The 23,049-nt window shown below is 36.7% G+C and overlaps 1 protein-coding gene across 1 annotated transcript in view; it reads right to left on the bottom strand.

Annotated features, from left to right (window-relative positions):
* LOC128552463 (protein mono-ADP-ribosyltransferase PARP14-like) overlaps positions 1 to 22,832 on the bottom strand; it is a gene marked incomplete at its 5' end in the record, with an annotated part of 50,786 nt that extends 27,954 nt beyond the window's left edge. Inside the window, 9 exons of the mRNA XM_053533502.1 lie at positions 820 to 931; positions 1,906 to 2,127; positions 4,524 to 4,760; positions 8,513 to 8,631; positions 10,208 to 10,440; positions 11,063 to 11,318; positions 11,839 to 13,587; positions 15,035 to 15,268; positions 22,536 to 22,832. Of these exons, the coding sequence (XP_053389477.1) occupies positions 820 to 931; positions 1,906 to 2,127; positions 4,524 to 4,760; positions 8,513 to 8,631; positions 10,208 to 10,440; positions 11,063 to 11,318; positions 11,839 to 13,587; positions 15,035 to 15,268; positions 22,536 to 22,832 (3,459 nt within the window). The remainder of the gene's footprint in view (positions 1 to 819; positions 932 to 1,905; positions 2,128 to 4,523; positions 4,761 to 8,512; positions 8,632 to 10,207; positions 10,441 to 11,062; positions 11,319 to 11,838; positions 13,588 to 15,034; positions 15,269 to 22,535) is intronic.
* Positions 22,833 to 23,049: the final 217 nt, after the last annotated feature.

Genomic DNA, 23,049 nt, shown 5'->3' with positions numbered 1-23,049 from the left:
TGTTGTTTTTTTACCTTAACCTTTTATCAACTGACTTTAAAATGTTTAAAGGCCATTCAATGTCCATACGAAATACGCATGCAAAGAGTGAAGATCGTAGAGAACATGTCATTTTCAAGATATTGAGCAGACACAATTTTTGTACTAACAGTTACGGAAAAGTTTTATTCAAAGTTGACTTTTAAGGAGTCATAACTAAGCAAAACAAATACAAACGGGATGTGCCCAAGACGTTCATAACTAGGATTCATTCCAATCATTCCTGTTAATTTCATTCAAATCCGGCTAGTGGTTTTTAGAAGAGGAACTGACAAGCTAAAATCGGACAGACGAACGAACAGAAAAATCAATATGCCTCCCATAAAATGAGGATTATACTAATGTCGAGTTATTTGAATATCAATTCATGCATAAAAATGGTTACATCCGACAAGAAAAATAACAGAGTCTTTGACTCTAAGTATGACCTTGACCTTTGAGATAGTGGTCTCGGTCTTTCACGCAACAATTTGCCTGATTGCGATGAATGATTTTGACAATGCATGGCAAATTCTAGACTGGACACCGTTTTCCAACATCATTAATATAAGAACGGACGCGCATACATGCGAACATACACATAAACATTGGTAACTCTACACGCATCCGACTATTTTAATGGCAGAGGCATAACAGTGTTTTTTTTGTATTTTCTACATTATGTAATTTCACACGCTTTATAAGGCACTAAAAAGCTAAAAAAACATGAGCATACTTCGTTTTTAGTATAAATATAGCTAAAACATGAGCCGAATAACCATGATAACACACAGTATTTACCTGAATCAGTCTTCCTACTCTGAAGTCGTTCATAAATTGGATCTAATTTTCTGGATTGTCGAGCACTTTTGTATTCTCCCGAGGACCATCGTGCTTGTTCAGCCTCAAACGCCTGTAAACAATATAACATCATTCAGACATTCTTTTGTAATAATACGAAAGTGATCCAAAATTAATCAGATCTTTATTGTAAGTCAAAAACGAAAAAAATATACTTTTAATAGATTTCATATTTGAAGACTTCAACATTTACTTCAATTTATCACAGTGACCAGTAAAGTTACATTTTATACAATCCATTTCCTCTAGTGGTTTCTGTAATACATAAAATCAAACAAAAATTAGGGTACCACCATGTTCGAGTGGTTAAGGTCGCTGACTTCAAATCACTGGCCTTTCACCACTGTGGGATCAAAACGTCGCTTGCAGTATCGAATTCTTTCATAAAAGGAAGCCATCCTGATTGCTTACGAAAGATTCTACCCAGGTGATCAACAATGCCTGAAAAAAATACAAGGATGACCACCTGTGACCTTCCTCCACCATCAAAAATCTGTTGATATGACGTAACACCCATCAAGAAATACCACCTATTGAGACACCGACGCCGGCGAATGGGAAAGTGCATTACCTCTGCCTAATAAATCTGATTATGCGATCTTAAATGTAGACTGACAATATGTCTTCGAATAAGCTTATACAAATAAGATCAGATCACGTTGCCTGCCAATAAGACCTTACATCAAAAGCATTTGATAGATATTCAGAGTTTATGTTTATTTCAATTTGTTTCTTATGTTTCTTATGTCGCTTATTCTTCTTATTGCGATTTATCATTAAAGTAAAAATGCGAAAAATAAAGTACAAAAAGGGAGATTATTAAAAACCTATTTAAGAAACATTTTTGGTTATGCGTTCAACGGTTTCTCTTATCGCATGCTATCATTGAGTAAACTTATAACAAATTCCCTTCGGTGGTGTCAAAAGTATTGTTTAAATGTTTTTGATGGACATTCAAAGTGATTCCAATATAACGCTTTTTATGAGGGTATGAATACAAAAATAAGAAAAATAACTAAACATTACCTTAATTGTTGTCCAGTCCTTTTGGTAAACAATAAACCTAACGTCTTTGACAGAAGAATTAGGATTTGCTGCGCTGAATTTTGAGACTGCTTTAAACATTTCTCTTGCCACTACATCTTTGGGAAACCCCAGATTCCCTGTACCAATTGCTGGAAAAGCTATACTTGTTTGATTCTGTCTCTGTGCTTCAGCTAAACAGTTGGTCACTAACTTGTGTATTGCCTGAGAATGAAGATATACCATTTTACGTAATCACTTTCAATTTTATTCTTACTGAAAATGTTGTAATAATTCTGAAATTTTCAAGCACAGGTTCTATGGCAATAAAAGTTTAACGAGTTTAAAAATTAGTGTAAGAATTCAGCTTTCTGACTGATCGATTTTAAAATCGAGCTCAGAATCAGCATGTCAGGAGAAGAATGGTCTCCAAACACAATTTCATGTTGTTGGACCTTCTACATTTCTGTAACTGATCAATAAAAGCTGTGAAAAGATCCGTTTGAAGCATAAAGCGCAACAAAGCAACATTAATGCAGACTCGGTTCAATTGAGTCTTTCCGTGCTCATGAGAGGTAATGAAATATGCAACACCCCTAACGCCCACTAGCACCGACTTAAGCGGAACACTATTATAGTAAAAATGAATGTTCTTCATAATCCCAAAGGACAAGAAAATATAACAACACTTGAGTCTAAGTACGGGTGAGGGTGGGGGAGCATTTTACAGCAGCCACACAGCACTTAAAGACTGTTGTTGTGAAAGTTAATAAATCTGTGAACAAATCCTTTTGAAGCAAGAAGGCAACCAAGCAACATAATAGCAGACTCGGTTTGACTGAGTATGTTAACGAGAGTTTATGAAATGTGCAACACCCCCTAAACCCTCTAGCACCGGCGTAAACGGATCTCTATTCTAATTGAATACAAAAGTCCTAATCTATTTTCTTCTATTTTCAATATCACAGACTCATCTGCTTGAGAAATATGATATACAGTATAGCCTCTGTTATCAAACCTGGCGTTCAAGCGGTCCCTGGTAAAATCTGAAGGCTAATGTTAGGGCTACAATTAAGATGTTTAGGGCCGGATGAGGAGGACCTAAATGGCCTACATCTTCTCCTGGTGAGGGATCGAAAACTGCTGAAACCACTCAAATATTTTGCAAGTTTTCTTGTATAACTTTAAGCAAATCTGACAGACTCAAATCTGACTGAAGTAACCTGGCTTGGACAAACTTTGTTAGCAGAACATGCAAACTATTTTAGTTAAAAGAGAAGAAAACTCTTGTTATGTTCACCCTATACAACCCTATGGAAATTAAAAACCTTTTGGTGGCCTAAGTTAGATTTTAAGAATTTGATACCAGTACAGCAGTACCTAATGCTACATGCAAATACATTAAACATTGTGAAAAAATATTTCACTTCTGGAAACTATGGTTTTTAAATCATCCTTATGTATCTATATCTTTTTGTTTGTTTTGGGTTTAACGCCGTTTTTCAACAGTATTTCAGTCATGTAACGGCGGGCAGTTAACCTAACCAGTGTTCCTGGGTTCTGTACCAGTACAAACCTGTTCTCCGCAAGTAACTGCCAACTTCCCCACATGAATCAGAGGTGGAGGACGAATGATTGAAGACACAATGTCTTTTATCAAATCGTCACGGAGAACATAAGCCCCGCCCGGGGATCGAACTCACGACCCCGCGATCCGTAGACTAACGCTTTCCCTACTGAGCTAAGCGGGCGGGCTCGTATCTATATCTACAATACCCCTGTTGTGGTCCTACATTTGACACAAGGAACCTATTTCAACAAGCACTAGACCATGCTGCTTGCAAGTATTACACTATGTAAAACATTAACCCAGTCTGGAATCTGTCTGAACGTAATTGGGACCACTTGTCAATATCTTATGTACATGAGCTGATAAAGAAAGCAGCTTAGACATATTTGAATGTTTTATAGTCTCAAAAGCTAGATTTGGCTAAAGACTAAAACATCACATCTTTATTATTATATAACTATACCTGCATTCCAAAAGCATTCTGTATAGGAAGAACTAGAATATTGGTAATTTTTTAACATTTTTTTATATTTAAACAGCACTTCCGATATATTTTAGCAAATACATGTCTGATAAAAAAAAATTAAAAAATTATGAATTTTGATAAAAAGTAGAGTATTTTAGAAATTCCCTTTTATTTTTTCAGTTTTTTAGGATTTTTGGAAAATGTCAAAAAGCAGAGCAATTTAGGACCACTTGAAAGCCTGCACCACATCCAGAGAGCTCATTCTTTAAACGTAGATACTCTCATTATCGGGGAAAAGAAAAGTTACAAGCGCGTATAGTTGCGTTAACTACATGCGCGACTTTATAATTTATAATGTCTTTGAAAATTTTATAGGCAAAAAAGATGACCTTACATGTCTGCCTATTCAGAAAGGTACAGGTGTTTCCCAACCCTGTCCTATACAGGCAGGCATATACCATCCTTATATTCTATTAGATAAATTTCGTACTAGATCATTTCCTTACGAGCAACAACCCCAATACAACAAACACATTTAATTCTTCTTTGGAGAGATTGCAAGGTTTCTGTAGTATTCACACTTACATCACAACACGCAGTAGCGTTATTTGCATCGTAATTTGACAGTGTTGTATGAAACACTTGCAAACATTTCAACGTATGTCCAGCTGAAACGGCTATTTCTCCGAAGTTTATACCATCTGGGTAGTTTGTTGAAACTTCCATCTGTAAGTTCTGTCCACCAAATTTTAATAATGATGATGATACTGCTCCATTTTTCAAGTCAAGATTCTTTGCTGTTGTGTTCACAATCACATCAACCTGGCAAAAATAAAAATTTTTAAAACAAGTTAAATATTGACAAATGAAACATTCTTTACAAAGAAGAATCGTCAGCAGACAGCAAAGATCGCCGCAAAAGATAAAAAGTATAACAAAACAAGAGCAAATTTTGAAAAGGAGTGGCTATTTTTTTTGACTGTTTGATTGGGGAATGACTGAACAAGAAACAATGCTGAGAAACACAATAAGGTGAAACTAAAATGCAGTGCATGGCGGATGGTATTTTTGGCGGGGTTGGGGTCGACATCCAAGAAACACGAGAAGCAAAATAAAATTGGGTGGGTGGCTGGGAATGTAACAAGATATGAAGATACAGTATCAAGAACTAAAGGAACTAGAAGCATTTTTGATGGAAGGCTAATATAAGGTGGGCGAGGGTAGGTGGGGTTAGGGGGTGAGTCATGTGGGCGAGGACCAGATGACGAGTTTCTAAGAGGCAGTATCAAACGGTTGTAGGGACAGACAGATGGACGAACACACAGAATTATAAACACGCTTTCTATAACCCCTTCAACTTCATAGCAAGGAATAACAAAACATTCAAAAAAGACAAAAGAAACAGGAGTTTACTGCTTTATTAAAAACAAGAGAATCATAATGGCCCTAGATAGCTCACCTGCGTTTTAGAGCTTAAACAGGTCAGAGAGTGTGCTACTTTGGAAGATAACCACAATATTCTCCAGGTGTAAATAGTTCCAGAGGCAGTAGAAGTTGATTACATAAATAAGTGTGACAGATGACAAACAGAGCAAACACTATTGCTTCTTAGGTCTTTCATATTGGGTAGAAAAATACACACAAACAATTGCAGTAGGCTGAGGTTGTTTTGGAAAGTCTCTTTATAATGATTACCTGCATCCTGCAATTCATGTGAAGAATTCATTTAAAGGTATTTCTATATTCAACTCTAATGGCCCTTAAAAGGGGACCGGATGCGCCTATTAGAACATAGATGACCTTATAATGATGCTACAGACCAAGTTTGGTGAAGATCCATTTAGCCGTTCATGACATGAATTTGTTTAAACGTATTACTTTTTAAGTACATGTTATCCCTAAAAGGGTCCTTGAACAAATTAGGGAGCGGACCTTACAATAATTCTACTGAACAAGTTTGATGTAGATCCATCAAGCAGTTCGTGAAAAGATGTTTATTTAGCTCTGGAGGCCCCATGAAAGAACCGCTCCAATTTGAACAAAACTAGGAGAGGATCTTATAATAATGCAATTGACCAAATTTGATCAAGATCCATCAAGGGGTTCATGAGTACAAGCTGTTTTGAGGCATTTCTATTTTAGCTCTAGTGGCCCTTAAAAGGGTTTAAGCGCCCCTATTTGAAATTTAAAAAAACTGGGAGAGGACCTTATAATGATTTTACCGACTACGTAAGGTTTTATTTTCTATTTTTAGCTCTAGCTAAAAAAATATCAACTGTTGAGAGCAAAGAAATATTCGCCAAAATATGCGTATATGACTCAAAATGAAGAATAGACACTAAACACAAACTCAAACGCATGTTGAGATCAAGATATCTTTAACACAATTTTTGCCTTTTTACACACAGACACCGAATTTTCCTTGCAACCCCGTTTTCTCTCTAGGCCCATCCTGCGTCAAATATAATAGTTCAGTCCTAGACCGATATGTTTTGTTTGTAAAATTGAACTTAATTTCTTATTTTACAACTGCTAAAATGACAACTTTACCTACTGAGAACCTTTTCACAAATTAAACTAGAGCTATCACTAAAGGTGATGAATGTACCCCACGCATGCACTGACACAGTACATTGCAATTTGACGCACACAAGATTGCATAATTATGTGGACTGTATGTATATAGACGGTATGTATATACAGTACAGTAACAAAAAACAAAGTCCCATAACTATGCAGAATATTTATCTAAAAGAACGTAACATGCACCATGCACAACTAGGGTTGGTACTGATCACTTGTGTGAAGTTTCATTAAATTGTGTGCAAGGATTTGGAAGATTAGGCGCGCACAAGATTGCATATGCAGACTGTATGTACATAGTATGTTAACAAGAAACTAAGTCTCATAACTCTGCAATTTTTCTTGTTGAAAGAACCTAACATGCCCCATGCACTACTACTGTTGTTACTGATCACTTGTGTGAAGTTTCATTAAATTGTGTCAAGGGGATGAGGAGAGATGGTGCGCACAAGATTGTGTCTATGTATATAGTATAGTTACAAAAAACAAAGTCCCGTAACTCTGCAAATGTTTTTCTGAAAGAACCCAACATGCCCCATGCACAACTACTGTTGTTACTGATCACCTGTATGAAGTTTCATTAAATTGTGTCAAGGGGATGAGGAGAGATGGTGCGCACAAGATTGTGTCTATGTATATAGTATAGTTACAAAAAACGAAGTCCCGTAACTCTTCAAATGTTTTTCTGAAAGAACCTAACATGCCCCATGCTCAACTACTGTTGTTACTGATCACCTGTATGAAGTTTCATTAAATTGTGTCAAGGGGATGAGGAGTGATGGTGCGCACAAATTTGTGTCTATGTATATAGTATAGTAACAAAAAACAAAGTCCCGTAACTCTGCAAAAATTTTTTTCTGAAAGAACCTAACATGCCCCATGCACAACTACTGTTGTTACTGATCACTTGTGTGAAGTTTCATTACATTGTGTCAAGAGGATGAGGACAGATGGTGCGAACAAGATTGTGTCTATGTATATAGTATAGTAACAAAAAACAAAGTCCCGTAACACTGCAATTTTTTGGTTTCTGAAAGAACCTAACATGCCCCATGCACAACTACTGTTGTTACTGATCACTTGTGTGAAGTTTCATTAAATTGTGTCAAGGGGATGAGGAGAGATGGTGCGCACAAGATTGTGTCTACAGACAGACGGACAGACAGACAACCTGAAACCAGTATACCCCCATTACAACTTTGTTGTCGGAGGGTACAAATATGTTTAAGTAAACATACGTATTTGAAATTAATTCCTGGGTTTAGAATATAAGATATGGACACGGCTCATACAATCTTGTAAAAATGAAGTCTTCTCAATACAGCGGAAACACCACAGGTCGCCCAACACGACAAATATGATAATGTTTCAGGGTCAGTTTGAATTAGTCTGTTCAAATTCGACTATGGTATTAACTAACTTAAAATGTCTGTAAAGAATCCCTATAATGTTAATAATGAATAGCAATCGTAAACAGGAAGTAAAGTCAAAGTGATTTCATAAGACCTATGGATATATTTATCCAACTAAATACCAATGACGCTTTTATAGTACATTGTATGTAGGAAAACTGTCTTCTGTCTTTTTCACACATTTTAATGTGATATAAAATAGAAGAACACACTTGTGACTCATTGTATTAAATCTCATTTTTAGAACTTATACTATCAAGGACATGTGGATCATGCACCACGAAAGCAAACTCCATTCAAGATAATCAATATTTAACTTGAGTTAGTGACTAGTATTACATCTATTTTTATAGCTGCATTAGTTAACTTAATATCTATTTCGTTCAAGGCAGAAGTTTACCAAGTCTGAACAAAACTTAAAATGCTAAAACCAGGAATTCAGACACTTAATACAGTCTGCCATGCCAAATTCAGAAATACCCTCCAAAGATTTTACTGCGTATGTTCTTAAAATTGCCTTGTCATCTTCAGAAGTGTTCGCTAAAATCATACAGATAGCTGTATTCTTACGCTACATACTTTTTCTTTTGCAATTTCCTCCTTTTTCAATATAATGGAAATATTCCCAATGTTTACTAGATAACTGTCAGACCCTGGTTTTCTTTTTGGCGGTCTTGCTTTGGGCACAGGTGGTGCACCTGGAAATGAAAGAGTTTTATTAATAACAGGAACTGTACGATTTAACTAATGCAAAGGGGTCAATACATTACAATACTGCTGAAGCCTAGCTTAAGCTGGTGTTCTGTGCATGAAATGACTTAATCAAACCAAGTTTGCTATTATTAATTCGCTTGGTTGCGTTCTGTGCTTCTAAATGACCTTAAAGTTTTTATCACATATCGCACAGGCAGTTTTAAATATTTTTATTGTTTTTATATTTTCTAGTCTTTTGGGTTAATGAATTATGTATAACAGAATTTCGCTTCAGTCGATGCTAGAGGGCATGTGGGGTACTGCATATTACATTACCTCTCACATCCGACGAAATCAAACTGAAACTATAATTTTTTTCTTGTCTGTTTGTTTGCTATGTTCGTGCGTGTGTGTTTGTTTTGTGTACGTGCAAGTTTGTGGTGCTCTAGTTGAATATTAATCCTTGCTGTTTTCCACTTTCTCCAACACCCTCATTCTTTTTTTCTACCATTTACCCTTTTTTTGTATTTTTCATATAATTAACCTGTATTTGTTGTTGGACTTTTGCAGCAACCTGTTTACTATATTTTTCGTTAGTTTCTTTTTGTTGCGGGCCTCTTTTGTGATGCATGGTTCACTTACTGTTTGGGGTGCTTTGTGCTTCAGGAAATTTACCCTTACCTTTTTTCTAAAGAACTTTTTATAGGTAGTTCAAAGTACATCCATTGGAACATCGTTCCAGAATTGAAACCCACTCTTGTTTTTGCTTTTTGATTTGTTTGGTTATATTTCATGTGGTTATTCATAAAATATATAGGTGCGAACGCAGAAGAGCAATATGTACTCATGACATTGTTTAATATGATATAATTGGATATGCATTGTTCTTAAGTTACTTAAGAATTCACCCAATCTATCTATCTATAATGAATATCACAGACTAAACACAGAAATAACAAACTTCTTATACTTTCAGTCGTGAACCTGACAAAAGCCAAAAACATGAATCATATGCTCTTGCTGATACACTTTGATACGACAGTCTTGTAAGACCGAAAATTCAAATTTTCTGTATGACGGCTATGTATGTTCAACGTATATGTTAGGAGTTTTCAACACCACAATAACTTTTGTTATCAATAGTGAACGAAACAGTAATGTTACTACCCCTAAGAGTGGTAGCTACATAGAACGAGGCAACTGAAATTGGTACATTGGTGAAAAGATTTCCTAGGAGCTCCTTGTTTCGCTTCAGTGTATTTAAGTGTATGGCTATATACTGGTGTTCGACTTTTCTAATCATATCAACTGGGAATTATAGAATTATCTATTGATCTTCCTTATTTTATGTCAATGCTAGAAATGCTAACTGAATAAAAGTTACATAGCAAACAGTGGTGTGACAAGCACCTGATGTGACAGAGGCATGGTTTACCTGTCCAAATGAATGTGGCCGAGTGATTAGGTTGCTGACGAGTAAACACCGATGTTGGTTCAAAGTCTTATTAACCTAAATTATCAAAAAAGGTCCTGTGATTATGGACTGAAAATACATACATATTACATTATTAAGATACTTACACTGGTAATTTGACTCCTGAGATCTGTCTGAAACAGTTTCATAATCTTCGTCCTCAGACTCCGCCTGAATATGTATATTACCAAATTCCTCTTTTAAGGCTTCATTGAAAAAGTCGACTGTGTCAGATTTCACATCACACAAATAAATGTCTGTAAGCTGACTCTCGTGATTTTCTCGAAAGAATTTACTAATGGCTTGTACTATTGTTGATGTAGCATGTTTTACTGGGTACCTAAAATAAATCACAGTTCCAATGCACTCAATGGCAAGGTAGCCACAGACTGAGCAAAAACGCCACAAAAATTGAACACTGGAAATGGCAATTTTGTTAGATCTAACCAAAATTTAATTTGATAATTTCATATATGAGAAACTTTTGGCAGCTGAGACATTTTCTGATATCTTGAAATATATCAGTAAAATTGAATGCAAAGGTGCTTATGGCTAAATGCGGGAAAACATTTGAAAAGTAAGGTTTTGTTTTTGCTAGGTTTAAAGTCAAACGACACAATATTAGGTCATATGCAGACTTTCAAGCTTTTTTCTGGTGGAGGAAGACCCGAGAGGTGCATTATTTCAGGCATGGTTGGGCACTCAGGTAAGAACAACCGACCTTCCGTAAGCCGTAATACATACTATTAGTTTCTGAGAGTTTCTAAACAGAGATGTTGATACTTGAAAACCGTCTCCTCCAGCATATCCGTTAATATAAATTGTTCATTTCTCCAAGCCGTTGGCTCTCACTGGTGCACTAAATCCATGGTTTGATATTGCCAAAATACGAACACTGGTAAGTTATTTGCAGATTAAATATGAAATTAAGATTTAATACACCTATTATTTACGATATTTACCCATGTTGACCGCAGCCAATTGCTGGTATAGCCATTGATGTGGCACGATATGTAGATGCTTGATGCATACAATTCAAAACAGTCTCCTTCAACACTTTTTTCTCATTGTTACGTCCACCTTTCCAAGCCGGTTCTAATACATGAACAATGTAATCTGCATACAGGTTTCCAGCAGTGCAAATAAATGCTTCATCTTCATAAAGTTTCCCCTCTGCCTGGATGTACTCTTGACATGCCTTTTCTATTTCCCCTCCACCTGTAAAACATAACATATACATTACGTACATAAAAATATATAAGATGAAGTGAAATCTTCTGAAAGTACCGGTATCACTTTTGCAGGATTAAAAATTGGTTGGAACGCAAGTAGCAAATATTATGTAGTAAATTAGATTTATTTTACTTTAATTTTGCTAGGTTTAGATTCACACAGACACACTTAAGCTCAAATGGTAACTTCTCCATCTTTTGATGGTGGAGGAAGATCCATGGCGCCACTTCGGGCATTATTTCTGGATAGGTGGACAAATGCGTTTAACTAACGTCCTAACAACCACGCAAAGTGAGCTTTTGAACCTACAAAGGCTAGGGGCAAGTAGTTTGAAGGTAGACAAAGAGGTTAATTTATTATTTTAATTGTACATGTATCATTTCAAATTAATTTGCTCATCTGGGAATAATACAGATTCAAACAAACAATTTACATAGCAGTAGCAAGGTTTTGTAAACATGCTCAAAAATAAGATTCTTTCCTATATAATTAATGAAATGCTTACCTTTCAAAACCATAGCCTTTCCAAGTCCCCTACTGAGACTTAATGTTTTATCAGCAGCATTAACGAGAACTTGCGCTGTCATTTCAGTCATGTCACCAATAGCTGTGTGCACAATCTTGTTTCTATACGCTTTACATATAGCTTTCACTTTTATCTTCCTATTTTTTTTCCCATTGCTTGCAGGGTCAATATCATACAGATTACTGGACATCTGCTCTTCGCCCAATTCGTCTTTGATCGATATTACACAAGGCATGATGCTTTCTATGGTATCTAAACTGTCCTTTCCTCTTGAAGTTTTCATATATTCAGCTAAACCTGGTTTAACTACTGTGTGATCTTTTCTCTTTATTTTGTCAAATAATACACGCAGTGCTTCCTTTGACTTTGTCATTCCGTCTTCAGTGCCGCATATTTTATATCCACTATGTTCCTCTGTGGTTATCTTTACATGGTAACTCTGTAAAGTTTTGCAAATTTCGCTGATTTCATTTTTGTGATTCTTTTCTATCAGTCTTTGTAAACCTTTGGTACATAAAACGTTTTCTTCCAATACTGTATTGCAACGCAAAAATTTCTTCACAGAAAGTAAAAGTTCGTTTGCTACATCATCTGTAGAACAAATCGCAACCTTAGCCATAAAATCATCAACAGCAATGTGTGCCTTTCCAGCATACAGAGAGTGCCATTCTTTTACCTTATATTGCCAGGCCTCTGAATTCACAACAGACGCAGATGCTTTTGTTAACCCTATGTTAGTTTCAATTACTGACTGGTGGATGATACTAACACAGTGATTAATTGTTTTTTCTGATGAACTGAATATTATCAGTGTTTGTCCGTGTATTTCCCATACTCCTGTCACCGACTTATCTTTCATTTTTTTCACAATATAGTCCTTTGTCTGTGTAGCTTTAAAAAGTCCAGCGGAAAGTGTTGATATGTTTTCTATAGACTTTTGTGCAAAATCGCTCTTAATTTCATGCATTTTTAATTTAGCATCACTTACATTTCTTCGGGACCCTTCAAACACTATTTCATGTTTAGTGTGATTGATTTTTACTTTTATTCCCGGAAATATTTCTTCCATCTGAGTAGGAAATTTGCCCATAAGAAGCATTCTTGCTTCAATAGGTTTTAAACTCCTATAAATCTCCGTAACCTTCTGTCGTTCCACTTCAGCTTCTTCTATTACTTTCTGTAAAATCTCACGTATGTTCTTTGCAAGACTTTCGGCAGGTTGTCTGTTTCCAACAACTGTTACCAAGCCGCCATTCCTATCTGGAAACACTGCAACAGCGTCTGGACTGGTAACTGACACGGACTTCAATTGTTCCATTACCTTGTCCCAAATGTCTTGCAAAACACTTATCTGACAGACAGTGATTGCGTTCATGAAGTGGTCAAACCTTTCCTCTGTCTCCTTTTTCCAAGTTTTAACAAGTTTAAAACAGTCATGCACATCTTTTGTTAAAGTACACTCAAACGTAACGTCCCCGCCATCTGTAGGCAATACCACACTCGCATGGCCACTCAACATTTGTTTCTCAAGAGCTTCTCGATGAAGTTTAGATTTGTTAAGCAATTTCAATTTGTGAGGACATACATCTTTCATCTTCAGTGGATAAGGTACATTTAGTTTCCTTTCGACTTCTTCTCCTTCAGGGCGTCCTAGACATTCCTGGTATCCTTTCAAATCTAACTGTGTTTTACTCAACACGTGTTTCCTATTAATCACTCTGTCAATAACTTGAAAATAGAAAATTAATAGGTACAGTGCTTAAATATGGTTTACTGTCATGTTACTGGGACTGTATCATTTTTATAAATACATGAATATTCACTACGTTCTGAATTAAACATGCTAAGGAATATTGTTAAACTAATGCCGGCGGATAGCATTTGAACGTCCAACATAATAATCAAGTCATCTTCAAAAGCTTAAAGAACTAACTGCTTGATCTTGATACCAAATTATTTGTTATTATAACGGAAGTATATACCAGCTGTTTAGCAGTTTTGCTTACTATATATATATATATATATATATATATATATATATATATATATATATATATATATATATATGGACTGTAAGTTGGTCTGAGAATACAAGCTGAAGGATGTTGTCTCAGGTTGCGGAAAACTGCTGATAACTTGTATCAAGAATAGAGGTAAAGCTTAAATGAGACATCTAAAGTACAATAGTTTTTAATCTGCTCATTTGTTCATATGCGACTTGTCAAATATAGAAACATCGAAAGTTTTAAATGTGCTATTTGTTTATACATTATGGATAACTACACAGAAAGGCTCACTACAGATGTACAATAGCCAGTAAATGGAAAAGTCGGGAATGGATTAATATAACTCGAGAAAGTAAATATGATTTCAGCCGCGTTTATTAGTTATTGGTAGTCACAAAATCAGTAAAATCAAAACCGTCGTACTTTTTATTGCATCATCATTGGTATTTTGGTAATACACAATTATAAAGTAAAGGTACATGCATTTCAACCCTTTATCACTCGGAAAACTACCTTCCTTATGAATAACAGTCTCCACTGAATAAACAAAGCTCATAATCACTTATTACTATTATGTATCAAAAATATGGAAATATAAATAAGAATTAATCTCAAGCTTATTTTATTTTACAACAATTATTTCCAAACATTTAAGATGATCTTTTAGCAAGAAAAGTAATGATATGATTAATTGCCTTAAAACAATCTTACAAATCGACTACTCTACATGCTTTCTTTATCTATAAGAACTTAAACCAAATTCGCACTGATCCCTTGAAATGAAATGTACTTGAATATATCTGACAATTGCAGAGAGCTCTAATGTGTACTATTTTGTATTCTCTTGCATCCACGTAATGCGAAATAAATATAACAAAATGATACCTAACGTGTACTCTACAGTGATATAGCAAACAATACTGTGAATGCGGCTATGATAAATTTTCTATTCCCCAACAAAAGAACATCTTGGAATGCCAAATGCATACCGAATACAACCTAGTGATGTTTGAGCGATGACCACTGGGTTTGAATAAATTTCTTTAGTGGAGTCTGTATCATGCTAAGCGTCCGGTCATCCATAAAATTCAAAATGACTAGCAAAATACAAATTAATGACAACTGTCTTATGTCGTAAAATCGTCTATAAAATGGAGTGTAAAACCTACTTGTGTGGTCCGCAAAATATACAAGGCATGTATCATCCTCATTCATCACCACCTTGTCAACTTGTCCTCCACCACTTTTTCTTTTATTTTCAAAGTAGAAGCTAACAGTGTCTTCGGTAACATCAGAGGCAAGGTTAGCGACAATTAAACAGTTTGAAATTGGTACAGGACAAACCTTCAGTATGGCTCCTTCCAATTTAGTTTCTCTGAATACTTTCTCAAGTTCCTGGAAATCTGAATTAAAACAAGAAGCAGTGATCTGAAAGCTGATACAAATACTGTTCGTAACCACCAATAAAATATTTTGTGTCTACAAAATGAAGAAAGCGAAACGGAAAAGATATTTATTCTATTTGGATAGGTCTGATTAAAAATGCAATTTTCTTTCCCATTTTCTGACCTCGTGACCTAGATTTGGACTCCAAGTGGCACAGTACGAAACTAATCCACACATTTTGACGAAGTTCCATGGTTATTTGAACACAAAAGTATCCTTACAGTGTTAACATTTGACAACAACTGTGATCTTTACAATGTTAATATTTAAACAACTGATGACGACAAACGACGGCGGGCAGAGTGTACACAAAAATAACTTACCTTAAGTTCAATGTGAGATGAAATTGATAATTTGATCATAACTGTTTGAATGGACAAGGCTAATTTCGCAAATTTCGGGTCAGTCAAGGGCCATAATTTAAGTGTGCCTGGGGCGATTTGGATGGTTATCGAACTTGGCCAAGATGATAGAAATTCTGTCAGCAAGTTTGATGAAGATCGGATGAAAAACTGCTCGACTTTGAGAGAGGACAAGGCTAAATTCGCAGTTTTTCGAGTAACCCGAAGTCATAAGCCAAGAGTAGCCGCAGCAATTTGGGTGGTTATCGAACCTGACCAAGAGATTATACCCACAAACATTGTCGACAGGTTTGGTGAAGATCAGATGAAAACAAAACAAAACTTCGAGAACGGACAAGGCCAAAATTGCAGTTTATTTAGTTATTCAATGGCTATAATCCAAAAGTGCCTTCAGCGATCTTCGGCGATTTGATTGTTTATCGAACTTGGCCGCGATATTATGCCGACAAAAATTGTCCGCAAGTTTGGTGAAGATCGGATGAAAATGTTTGACTTAGAGGGCGGACACGCTATGGAAGCCGACCGCCCGCCCGCAACGGGTGTTCACATAATACGCCCGCTCTCTTAGAGACGGGTGTATAAAAAACGTAAGGTAATTGGAAATGAATCCACCAGCTTTCCAAATTCTCACAGGTAACAAGTCAAAGAAGCACTGCCATGCAATACCTAGTCACCTACTGCAAACAGACAAATAACCTCAACTGTGGTATAACCTTTAGTCTGATATTTTTAAATGATGTATATAGAATTGTGTTATGTATGTTGATAGACATATATGTAAACAATATGTTATTTCGTAAACTGTTTGGATTTAAATTTGCATACCTGAAGGTCAACATTTGTAATTTACTTTAAACATCTACTGATAAATATAAAAATTATAACACTTTTAAATAAGAGAGAGAAAAAAAACGTACAAGAGCTGTCATATGATAGCGCGCTCGACTATTTAAAGCCCTACCACTTAACACAAGCTTACATACATAAACTACAGTAGCCTTTCCTGAGTTGAAATAATGGCATATTTTTGCGAAAATGTATGCCAGAGTTAGTAGCTTGCCATGTCAGATCATTTCATGATGCTGAAGCCATGTGTGAAGCTAGGAAGCATTTGACCTCGTGATTATTAAGAAACCAGCTTACCATTAAAAACTTTAACCTGAAATTCTTAATTTAACAGAAATATAATTCTGATAAAATATAGGCTAGAGTTATGCAACGTGTCCTGGGAAGTCAAGTAAGATGCCAAAGACAGGTGTGAAGTTTGAAAGCATTTGGCTTCGTGGTTTCTAAGAAGCCTGCACACATGAAAAACTTTAACCTGGAGTTCTAAGTTAAAAAGGGATACAATTTTTACACAATTAAAGCTTAGAGTTATGTTTCATGTCCACAGAGGTCATCTAAGCCAGAGTTATGTTTCATGTCTAAGAGGTCATCTTATATTATAATGCCGAAGACATATGTAAGGTTTGAAAGCATTTGGTCAAGTAGTTTCTTAGAAACCTGCTTACATGCTAAACTTTAACCTGAACTTATTTGACGAGGACGCAGACGAATGGATGCTAACAAAAGCTCTATAATTTGAAAAATTCTGAATGGTCGAGCTAAAATCATAGTGAATTTCTTCATCTTATTAGAAGGAAGTAATGCTTAAGAAAACAAGTGAATGAAGTATTGCCATGCAATACAAAGCCCCTACTGGAAGGCATCTAATTTTCTCTACTGCAGTATAACATAATGAACTGATATCTGTCAATGATGTATAAACAATATTGTACTATATATACAATATGTTATAACAACAAACTTGGATTAAAATCAGCATATATATAAAACCCACAGTTGTTTTCATATTGAATTTTTTGGCTTTTGGCTGATTATAAAAATGTTATCATGTAAGTTATTCATAGTAAGAACAAAGGGAAGTTAATCTTAAAAAAAAATCTATATAATATAAGTCCACAAGAAACTCTTTACCAGGTAGAGATAGGTCAAAATACACCTAAATATTGGATGCAACATGCATGCTGTACCACAGAAAAGTGGTCTCGATTTTTCTCTACCGCCAGTAATAAAAAAGTTACAATAAAATCTATTTATAGTAACAACAAAGGGATGTAATCTAAAAACAAGAGTGCATCATTGTGGTGAACATTTGGTCCAAGTTACATCAAAATCCCTCCATGCATGAAGAAGAAATGTTCCGTACAAAGTCATTCTTGAATTTGACCTTTGACCTCTAAATAAGACCTTGACCTTAGACCTAGGGACTGGTTCTTGCGCAGGACATGTTGTCTCATCCAGGGGAATAATTGTGTCGACTGATATCTAAATCCTGCTTTGCATGACAAAGTTATAGACCGGACAGGAACAAAATCCTCTTGACCTTTGATCTCAAAGTGTGACCTTGACCTTTAAGCTAGGGTACTAGGTCTGCGCATGACACGTCGTCTCATCATGAGAAACATTTATGCCAAGTAATATTGTAATCCCTTGATGAATGACAGAGTTCTGGATCGGACAGGAAAAAAACCTTATTGAACTTTGACCTCCAATTGTGACCTTGACCTTTGAGCTAAGGGTCTGGGCTTTGCGCATGACATGTTTTCTCAATATGGGGAACATTTGTTCCAAGGTATATCAAAATCCCTTCATGGATGGCAGAGTTATAGACGGGACAGGAAAAAAACTCTGTTGACCTTTGACCCCCAATTGTAACCTTGACCTTTGAGCTAGGGGTCGGGGATTTGCGCATGACACGTCGTCTCATCATGGGAAACACTTGTGCTAAGTGATATTAAAATCCCTAAATGAATATCAGAGTTATGGACCGGACACGAAACAGACCCTGTTCATGCTATGTTAACATTTGACTGCTAAGTGTGACATTGACCTTTGAGCTAGGGGTCTGAAAGTTGTGCATGACACATCGTCTTATTATGAGGTACATTTGTGCCAAGTAAACTTAAAATCCCTTCATGGATGGGAGAGTTATGGACCGGACAGGAAAAAAGCCTTGTTGACCTTTGACCTCCAATTGTGACCTTGACCTTTAAGCTAGGGGTCCAGGTTTTGCGCACGACACGTCGTCTCTTCATGGGGAACATTTGTGCCAAGTAATACTAAAATCCCTTCATGGATGGGAGAGTTATGGACCGGACAGGAAAAAAGCCCTGTTGATTTTTGACCTCCAATTGTGACCTTGACCTTTGAGCTAGGGGTCCGGGTTTTGCGCATGGCATGTCATCTCATCATGGGGAACATTTGTGCCAAGTAATACTAAAATCCCTTCAAGGATGGGAGAGTTGTGGATCGGACAGGAAAAAAACCCTGTTGACCTTTGACCTCCAATTGTGACCTTGACCTTTGAGCCAGTGGTCCGGGTTTTGCGCATGACAGGTCATCTCATCATGGGGAACATTTTTGCCAAGTAATATTAAAATCCCTTCATGGATGACAGAGTTATGGACCGGACACGAAATTGCGGACGGGCGGACAGACGGACGGACGGACGGACACAGACGGACGGATGGACAGACGGACGGACGTTCCTACATATGGATACTTATGTGGCTACTCTTTTGTTCTCTCTATTGTTCTTTTAGCCACGTAAGAGAAAAATAGCCACATAAAAGCCTTACGGAATGAATGACATCAAAGAAAAAGTACAGTTACCTATTGTTCCTATAGCCACCTAAGTATGCAAATGTGAGCTCGGACAGACGGACGGACAGAATGACGGAAAAGCGAATTCCTATAATCCCCGAAACTGGTTTTCAACCAGTAGGGGACTAATAAACCAAGATTAGATTAACCGAGTCCGCTTAACAAATGTGCTTGTTATGTTAAATGTTAATACCAAGTTATTTAAATATAAATGGAGAAAAAAGTTACAGCATGGCAAAAGAAAAATGACCTAAAATATTTGGCATCCAACTTTCAACTAGGGTTCTGGGCTTTTTGTGTGTCATATCAACATCTTGCGAGGAACATTTGTGCCAAGTAATGTTAAAGTCGCTGAATGGTTGTTTTTGTTAGATTTAACGTCGCAACGACATAATTAAAGGTCATGTGGCAACTTTTTAGTTTTGATTTTAAATAAAGACCCCAGATGCCCCTCCGTGCATTATTTCGCCATGAGCGGGCACCTTGATAGAACCACCGATCTTCCGTAAGCCAGCAGGATGGCTACCTCACATGAAGACGTCAACGTCTCGAGTGAGACTTGAACACAAATCGATGAGGGCAAAGTGATTTGAAGTCCGTGATGTTATCCATCCGGTCACGGAGGTTCCTATAATTTGTTTGTTTGTATTGGGATTAAACGCCATTTTTCAACAGTATTTCAGCCATGTAACGGTGGGCAGTTAACCTAACCACTGTTCCTGGATTAGTAACTGCCAGGGGGACGAATGATTTCAGACACGATGTCTTTTATCAAATCGTCACGGAGAACATACGCCCCGCCCGGGGCTCGAACTCACGACCCCGCGATCCGTAGACCAACGCTCTCCCTACTGAGCTAGGCGGGCGGGCTGGGAACTACTGAGCTAATACTAAACGGACCCTGTTAACCTTTAACCTCCAAGACCGACCTTGACATTTAGCCTAAGAGGTGTGCGAATTGTATACATGGATTTATTATTAGGAACAAATGAGTCAAATAACATTAAAACCCTTTGATAGACAGGACCGGTTTTGAGTAGACACATAAAATGCACTGTTGTGCTAACCTTGACTTTTAAGAGTTGCGCATGACACATAGTCTTCACACGAGGAACATATGTGCCAAGTGATATTTAAATGCCTTGATAAATGACTGAGTTATGAAGCATACAGGGAAACAATCTCTTTTGGCCACAAAGTGTGAACTTGACCTTTAAGCTAGAGATATGGGTGCATGATACCGGTCTTAATATGGGAAATATTTGTAACAAGTAATACCATAATCACCTGGCTAGCAGTTACGGGTCTGACACGTAACAGAGCCTGATAATACAATGCTAGTCTTTGACACAGAAGGTTTGTTTGTTTGTTTTGGCTTTAACGCCGTTTTTCAACAGTATTACAGTCATGTAACGGCGGGCAGTTAACCTAACCGGTGTGCCTGGATTCTGTACCAGTAAAACCTATTCTCCGCAAGTAACTACCAACTTCCCCACACGAATCAGAGGTGGAGGACTAATGATTTCAGACACAATGTCGTTTATCAAATAGTCACGGAGAACATACGCCCCGACCGAGGATCGAACTCACGACCCCGCGATCCGTAGACCAACGCTCTACCTACTGAGCTAAGAGGGCGGGCTGACACAGAAGTGAGACCTTGATTTTAAGTCACTTTGTCTATTTATTGGGATGACGTGTACCAAGTAATATATAAATCCATTGTCGGATGACAGAGGTATACGCCGGACACAGAAGTATGGGTGGACGGAATGCAGGAATGACATAATGATGGGAAATGATTGGGTGTCGGAAAGTAATGCACACTCCTAAAGTCCCCAAAGCTGTTTTTAACAAATAAGGTACTAGTACAGATGACTATATAATGAACTAATTTACAAATGGTGACTGGGGCATTGTTCCTATATAAAATCCAAACCTATGTTTATGTATAAGCTATCTACAGGCAATGTGTCATACATATATATACATTGTATTTATTCAAACGGAAGGCGTTAAACTGACACTGATTTTCAATCTTTACAAATAGTGACCCTGACCCACTATACAAAAAGTCATTCTTTAAAATCAACAAACAACAGCGGATCCACTGAAACAATGAGAAAGGAGAAAACAAACACATACAATGTATATATATCAACTATAACTCGTGCTTTAAACAACAGCTGTCAGTGGACAGCGTGCTCAACTATTCTCAGTGCTTGATAGTATAATATAAGCTATGAGTAAAACTTTAACATTACAATAAGCATATTCTAAGTCGAAAAGGGGCCATAATTCAGTCAAAATGCTTGATAGAGTTGCCTCCTCCTTTTTTACAGAACTGGGGTCATGATGGTAAACAAGTATGCAAAATATGAAAGCAATATCTCAATGGACTTTGAAAATATTTGGGGTGGTACGCAAACTTTAACATTTGTTCTAAGCCGAAAAGGGGCCATAATTCAGTCAAAATGTTTGATAGAGTTTCCTCCTCCTTTTTGCAGACTTGGGTCATGATGGTAAACAAATATGCAAAATATGAAAGCAATATCTCAATGGACTTTAAAAATACTTGGGGTGATACGCAAACTTTAACATTTATTCTAAGTCGAAAAGAGGCCATAATTCAGTCAAAATGCTTGATAGAGTTTCCTCCTCCTTTTTACAGACTGGGGTCATGATAATAAACAAGTATGCAAAATATGAAAGCAATATTTCAATGGACTTTAAAAATACTTGGGGTGATACGCAAACTTTAACATTTATTCTAAGTCGAAAAGGGGCCATAATTCAGTCAAAATGCTTGATAGAGTTTCCTCCTCCTTTTTACAGACTGGGGTCATGATAATAAACAAGTATGCAAAATATGAAAGCAATATTTCAATGGACTTTGAAAATATTTGGGGAGGTACGCAAACTTTGTGTGACACTCACGCTAACGCTCACGTCGACGCCGGGACGAGTAGGGTAGCTCCCCTATTCTTTGAATAGTCGAGCTAAAAAGCAGTTTCGGTTTGGGTACGAAATACATGGTTGTGTTTACGTACGCCGTGAGGTCTTCGACCTCAACTCTTTTATCACGCCCATAGTTCTCGTAAAACGTTGTTACGTACTAAACGGCGATTCATTTTTTAAGTTAATTGACAACTTATAAAGTAATTACAGCTGAAATTTTAATGCAAGACAATAATACCTGGATTGTCTGTAAAAGTAACCATGACTATATCTTCTTGCTCTGCATGGCAGTCCATGGTCTCTGGGTTATATCCTGTTTTTGCCTCTATGAAGTTGAACAAACAGTCCTGGGTTGTGGTTGGTTTTAACCCTTTTATCAGAATCTTGTTCTCATAAGATGGCGGAGGTACAGGCGGCACATAGAGAGAAACACTCAGAGCTTTGCCTTCAACTTTGTGGTGACCATTTTTAACTACTTTATCTGCAGCTAACAAAAATGATGTCGACACAGTATGAGACAGATTCGTGAAAATGTCTGATATAATATAAACTTCCAAAAAAGGACTTAATAAAACAAGAAAATATCGGTAAATCCGATGGATGTTCCCCCAAATTTGATTATTACATACCAAAAGCATTAAAGCGAAATTCATCGACTGAGAACATACCTCGTCCTAGTAGTGAACTTCCAAAGAAGTTTTTTTCGAACCCTAGGAAGTAATTATTGACAAATGCGTGCCAAAGATTATAAG

The sequence above is a fragment of the Mercenaria mercenaria genome, unplaced genomic scaffold (genome assembly GCF_021730395.1).
Source record: "Mercenaria mercenaria strain notata unplaced genomic scaffold, MADL_Memer_1 contig_2822, whole genome shotgun sequence".
NCBI lineage: Eukaryota > Metazoa > Mollusca > Bivalvia > Venerida > Veneridae > Mercenaria > Mercenaria mercenaria.
This window is presented reverse-complemented; position numbering and strand designations above follow the sequence as displayed.